Raw genomic sequence first — 6,787 nt, 5'->3', positions numbered from 1 at the left:
TATTATATTTTGCAAATTCAGCAACATGCAAATGATATTGTCGTGTAAATTATAACAAATCCTCTTTTAATACTTTGTCTGAGCTTTCATTATCGAAGGCCCTAGTTGACTTTAAAGATGGTCTGAATTGACTTATTGATGGTTCGAGTAGTTTTCATAGACAGTCCGAGTTGACTTGTAACTCGGTCCGATTTGACTCCAGGCCGAGTTGTCCTGCATTAGTCTAGGGTGACACCGCCTAATTTGTTGAAAATAGTTTAATGAGAATCTGTATAAATAACTCCCTGTATTACGTAATTCGAATTCTGCATATATATACGTAATTAAACGTCTGCATAACCGATCTGTGTTTGTGTATTGTTCTTTTAAAAATAATAATAATTGATCGGCACTGATTTTCGATCGAACACGTCCAAGATATTGCTAATGTAAACTTATGATATAAGTTTTATAAAATCTGGCAAGAATTGTACAAATGAGATCGCTAACGATGCAATTTTTCATATCTCTAATGTTTTCAAGGGGCATAACTCTTTTAAAGATAATCGATCGGCAATGATTTTCAAACTCTTTCAAGACCTTGCTGATATAAACCTATGATATAAGTTTCATAAAAATCTCTCAAGAACTGTACATGTGACAGCGGACGGACGCCCGGTATTTCTTTTCCCACGCAATTTGTTGCGCGGGGGACAAAAATATGGTAACAAGCATTCTGAGAGTATTGCATGGCAATGCATAGTCCCCTGGTTTATTCCTCCTATTCCTACATTTGAAAAATCTGGTATGTCATTTGTAAGAAATCCATGTAGGAATAGGAGGAATACTTGAATAAACAAGGGATTAAACTAGAAAAGGTTGTAAAACCATAAATCTAATTAACTTCAGGTAAATATCAATAAATCTTCTTGAGTTTTCAGCATTGTCCAATTTTAAAATATCAATAGTAGAAAATGTTTTAAAAAAGTTCTACAACAAATGTCTGTTCTTGTCTCAATGAAATTGTCCTGTATCCTTATTCCGTTTTATCAAATTTTGCTATCTTTTTCAGAACTGTTGTGTTTATTTCCTCGTGTAATGAAAAGACTTATTCGATGAGTGAATACATTAAATGTAAATCAAAACAAATTGGTGCAATGACCCCAAAATAGAGTTAACTTCAACATTTATTTAAGCAGTCAATTTGAAAGCCATATTATTTTAGCATTACTGTGTAAGAAAATGTTATCCTATACACATAAGAGAAAAACATTTCAAAGTTATTAGACAGTATATTATGTTTAGATATGAGAACTTATCACAAATTAGTCCATGTAAAGCAAGAATTTAAGTTCTACACGATGCATGATACAGGAACCATTGGAAAATTAACAAAATGCTGAATATTTTTCAAGACATCAGAATTTATCACAAAATTAGTCTATATAAAGTCATTGTGATCTTGGACTAATACATTGGTCCTATATATGGGTCCGTGGTGAGACGCATACATCATCTGGGTACTGTGGACTATCTTAATTTAAGTGTTATGAAGTGTAGTTTAAAGTTGGCCTTGCATCAACGCTATCTATTAAGATTACGGTTCAAATTTTAAACTACTTGACTGAGTAATTCAAATTAAATCAAATTTGATTTTTTTTTCATTTCTGTATTAAGAGTTTTCTTCCTCATTACTTTTCATATTTAAAATATTCGGAATTTCTATGTATATAAATTCAAAGTACATTTCTCTTTTTAATATTCAATTTTATTCTTTGCAATGCATCCACTTTTATTTCCTTTGTAATCATAAGTATAAATGAATATGTAAAAATGGCGTATTTTTGCACTTATTTTCCTGTACATCAAATAAAACTAAGTTGTTAAAACAACAAATTACCTTATAACAACAGCTATTGTATTTGTTTGTAGGAATAGAAAGAATATATATTTTTGAAATGTAGGAATAGCAGGAAGACACCAGTCCCCTACCGGTTAAAAATTCATTTGTACTGGAACAAAATGTTAACTTCATCTTTAACTTGTCATGGTGCAAACTTTATTAACGAATATCACACTCAAGTTATTGTCTGGAAACCAAATGTCTTAGGACGACGACGACGACATTGACATCACCTATGTACTATTATTCGGCCGTACATTTTTGCGAATAAAAAGGCAATGAAATACAAATTTAAAGCAATTTATAGTTGTGAGACTTCTACGTCATTTGGTCTCTTGAAGAAATGTCTCATTAGCAATCATACCATTTATATATTAATGTAACTAAGACGTATATTAGACATATATATCTTTTATTTATATCAAGTTACATAAGGAGAAATTCCGTAAAGATTGTAAGACAATAGAATTAGCAGTTTGGTTATAATTGAAGTTGTACAGTTCCAGTCTTCACAGATTGATACATTTTATCGCTCTATTTTCCCATTCCCATTCCCATTCTCATAAGTCCAGCATATTCTGAAGAAGAAAAAAAAAAGTAATTTCATAATACACATAAAATATAATATTCATGTATACCTGCACATAACTGGAAAATAATAGCTTTGCGTTAAAGACATTTAATTATCACAGACTGTTACAAAAACCAGCAAATATCATACCATTGTATAATGTGTGAATTCATGCGTAATATCAAATATGATATTTAGTTCAATACAATCGTATGTTCTAAACCATCCATGAAACAACAAACCAAATCTATATTTTTTTACCTGAAAGCCACTTAAAAAATTGCAAGTCTCATCGAAAATGCATGATTACTGGTGACACGAGAAATAGTAGTTGTAGTTGTGGCAGTACAGTAATAGTAGTAGAAGTATTATTTCCTTGACAAAACATATCTAAACTCGTCAGTAGAAATGCATACATACCATTTAATTCAATAGTCCCATTTTCATTAAGGTCATATGTGGGATTCCCAAACACCATATTGAAGCCTCGTCTGGTCGTCTCATCAATGGTTAACCCGGTGGTTTTCTTTACAAATTGTATCAATTCATCCACTGTTATATGCCCATCGTGGTTTGTGTCTGTCATGCTAAATGCCATCTTCACCGAATCTTCCATGCTTGGTTTTATAGACCTTTTACTGCGATTCTGAGGCATCATCTAAAATAGATTATTATATGTATTTTTACCCCTCTGGAACATCTGAGATCACCCCCAGTTTTGGCGGGGTTCAAGTTGCTTAGTCTTTAGTTTTCTATGTTGTGTTTTGTGTACTATTATTTGTCTGTTGGTCGTTTTCTTTTTTAGTCATGGTGTTGTCAGTTTATTTTCTACTTACGAGCTTGAATGTCTCTTTGGTATCTTTCTCCTCTCGTTTATATTTGTATAAGATTATAAGAAATAAACCGTGTTTTTATATTCTCTACAGTAAAAAAGGCATTAGGTTCTCCGTTCATCGGACTATATTTAAAATATGTCCAACATTTTCTTGGAGTATGAGAGCAAGTTCCTATCATACTAGAAGCTTAAGAAAGCTTTTTAAACATCAAAAGAGAACAAACGCATCGATAAGCAAGGCGCCGCAGAACACATTTGCAATACAAAATACATAATCAATTACATTTTAGAAAGAAAAAATATATCCTCATGGAATGACAAACGTAGATGAAATTGATATTCGGTTTTTAAAATGCTAGCCATCAAAATAAAGAACATTTCAATATTTACACGATCAAGATCTTGTGCGTATTATTTTTCTTATGAGGTTTATGTTACATTTCCGTAAATTTACTGTCTTCAGAATCTGCGTTAAAAATGAAACAGATTTTTCTCAAATACGTCTTAATCGGAACTATTACATGACTGTACCTATCCTATCCGTTTAAAAAGAATAATATTTTTTATATACATCATAACAACAAATGACTTTAAGAATACTCAATAAAAAAGACAGATATTTGCCTACCTTTACTGACTGCACTATAAGGTTTGGTACTAAATCATCAGCCAAAATCATACCAATCAACACAACACAGACTGCCAGTGTAAGTTTCATTTTGATTGTCGCTTAAGAATTTTCCAACAAAGGTAATATATTTGACTGAAATTATATATTTATGTATGTTAATTGAGTATACATGTACAATGTGCTTGTAATCGCTTTCTACATTTTCTCAAATAACGCTGGTCACATGATTTTAAATAAGTATACATGTAGTATATCCCGAAAAACACATGTTGTTTAAATTGAACTAATTCATTCTACTAAGAAGCTGCTGTGAGTTAAAAAGTTAGTTGGTTATTACGGGACAACTTTAGAATGGAAAACAAATACAAGTTTGTTTTTTTTTTGCTTCAGGTTTTTTACTTGTGGTTTCAAAACTACAAAAATGTTATATTTTGCATGAATTATATTCGAATATCATTAACGGTGCCAATTTTCTGCACCAGGTGTTCATTTCAACAATGAATGTCTATTCAGTGATAATCGATGCCAAAATAATTGAAAATTCCAAGCTTATTGAACACAAATGACAAATCAAAATGGACAAAAATAATTGCGAAAATCGGTCTAGCATCAGAGCTTTGCATGGGGGAGATATATTCCTTAATTTCAAATAATTTCTAAAATTTTGTAACAGCACATTTGCCCAGTAGCAAGTGTTTCACCGTGTTAACATGATTTGAAAAAATGTAAAATGAATCTAAATTATTTATTGAACTAAAATATATGGTATAACAATTGCATGTCCATCCTTTCTCTTACGATCATATATTATTTGTTTAATGAGTCGGCTCCTCAGGTCGGCACTCGATCTGTTTTGGTAGAACTCCTTTTTGTTTTAATAAAAATAGTTTAAATGAACATTCAAGGATTCTTACATTGAATATTAGAACAGTTTTTACATTGGCAATATCCTTTCATTTAGATTAATGAATATGTTTTTTTATATATAATAGTATATACTTGTAATAGTTCCTACCTTGTTCGTCTCTGAATCTCGATTTACCAGTGTAAAAACTATCAAAATTTCCTTCAATTTATACCATTTCCTTTGTTTAAATTCCATAATCATTACAAATAAAGATTACAAGTCTAAACTTGAGTCTATCATCACTTTTGATTGGGGATTTCCACTCTCATTTCCTGCTACTTTAGGGTCATTGATTAGTTCTGCAGTAGTAGGATTATTTTTACACGTTACAGATTATATCTATAAATAGAATGATGTTGTGCAAGAACATATCAAAGGTAAATCTGTTGAACTGCATTCCCTTTGAAAGATTACTGTACGGTCACTTTTTCTTACAAATAAAAAACAAAAACCGTATGGATGTACAAGGTACCTCATTGCTCATTATGATATTTTAGTTGTATAAGTACAAATGGCCTTAAAAAGTAGAAAGCTATGTTCAACTTCTCCTATATTTGTTGCACACAGTAGTCAAACTCGTTAAACTGAATTTTCAACAGTTTTGCATCTATCCATATTTTTCTTAAATGTAAATAAGGTCGTATCATATCAGTGAAAGCTCTGCACGATTAAGTACAAAACTGCAAATTTTACAGATTTATATTTATATAGTACGTTGATAATAAAAATGAGAAGGACAACTGAACTCATCATTTATCTGAAAGACAATATGATGCTATTTTAGTGAAATCTGTAATTTTTTAGTTAACATTAAAGATGATGATTCATTTGGACATTAAACACGAATCCATCCATCAATCTTTTGGTTTGGATTTTGTTTCTTTTCTTTTTGCAACATAAAACTTTATAAAAATAATTTACTAAACAGTCCAACTGAGTCTATTGCGTCCTTACTAGAAAAAGTAGATAGAATAAGGAGATGTGGTATGATTGTCAATGCGACAAGTATCCAACAAATACCAAATGAGGAGGAATAAACCAAATATAGGTCAATGTACGACCTTACACAATGAGCAAAACTGATACCGTATTGTCATCTATATATTTTTTTTTCGATATATAAATCTAAAATATCTATTATCATTCGAAATGATATTCACGCCTCAGTGTTGCATACACATTTGAAGGTGGTCAACGGTTTTTGGATTTCCTTTCAAATAATATATATCTAGTTTAGATAAGGAGTTTATTATATGGGTCAATATGAAAGAAACGCATCAAATACGTTGGAGAGAAAAAAGTAAAATTCATAGATGTCATTCCTTGTACAATTATGATAACCAACTCCTTGATCTGTTCCGCCAGCAAAGTTGTACTGCTGAGCCCTAGGATGCAGTACTATTTTCCAGTCGTATTCTTCATTAACTGTTTTTGATTTCCTGATGCATTTTCACTCATTTCAGACTGTGAAGGACTCATACAACAACCATCTGTTGAATATTTAAATAAGGAGTATTATAAACCTGTGTATGTAAATGTACATACAAACGACATTGCTGAAGAAAAACATTCGAAATCCACGCAGCTTCCGGATAAGTCATTTATTTTACATTAATAGATGAATATATGAGCTCTTTCGAAATTTTCACACCAATATTTTTTTTTATCTCAAAGGAAATACAAACAAAAACTCTTAATACATTTCAAAGGCCTACTAGTAGCAAAAACTGTTTAGTTGTATGCTTATATGCTTTGTGGTACATGTAGTACTTTCGTGTAAAAGAGCAAACACGTATTATTTATCATAAGTCTGATAACAGCTATTTTAGAATTTAAGACTCCTTTTTTAATGGACTACATTTAACAATACTCTTACTCTTTATATATATGTACGGGTTTATAAAGGGCAGGGCTATGCAGAGATTATCACAATTTGTTTTTTATATGAATATGATCACCTG

The 6,787-nt window shown here is 31.0% G+C and overlaps 1 protein-coding gene across 1 annotated transcript; it reads right to left on the bottom strand.

The window, feature by feature from the left end:
* Nucleotides 1-2,277: 2,277 nt before the first annotated feature.
* LOC127701702 (uncharacterized) lies at nucleotides 2,278-5,076 on the bottom strand. The gene is made up of 4 exons (XM_052205704.1): nucleotides 4,935-5,076; nucleotides 3,917-4,051; nucleotides 2,874-3,111; nucleotides 2,278-2,460 (listed from the first exon to the last, which is right to left on the bottom strand). The coding sequence occupies exons 2-4, from the start codon at nucleotides 4,004-4,006 to the stop codon at nucleotides 2,417-2,419; spliced, it is 372 nt and encodes a 123-aa protein (XP_052061664.1). The 5' UTR covers nucleotides 4,007-4,051; nucleotides 4,935-5,076; the 3' UTR covers nucleotides 2,278-2,416.
* Between the last annotated feature and the right edge of the window lie 1,711 nt (nucleotides 5,077-6,787).

The sequence above is a fragment of the Mytilus californianus genome, unplaced genomic scaffold, assembly GCF_021869535.1.
Source record: "Mytilus californianus isolate M0D057914Y unplaced genomic scaffold, xbMytCali1.0.p SCAF_5, whole genome shotgun sequence".
Lineage (NCBI taxonomy): Eukaryota > Metazoa > Mollusca > Bivalvia > Mytilida > Mytilidae > Mytilus > Mytilus californianus.
Note: the sequence above shows the minus strand (reverse complement) of the source record. Positions and strands in the feature narration are given on the sequence as shown.

Excerpts from the sequence above, each read along its gene's own strand:
- LOC127701702 (XM_052205704.1), bottom strand. The coding sequence starts at position 4,006 with ATGAAACTTACACTGGCAGTCTGTGTTGTGTTGATTGGTATGATTTTG. Across the intron at positions 3,112-3,916 it reads TTATAGTGCAGTCAGTAAAG|ATGATGCCTCAGAATCGCAG; the intron begins GTAGGCAAATAT and ends AATCTATTTTAG. Across the intron at positions 2,461-2,873 it reads TGGGACTATTGAATTAAATG|AATATGCTGGACTTATGAGA; the intron begins GTATGTATGCAT and ends TTTCTTCTTCAG.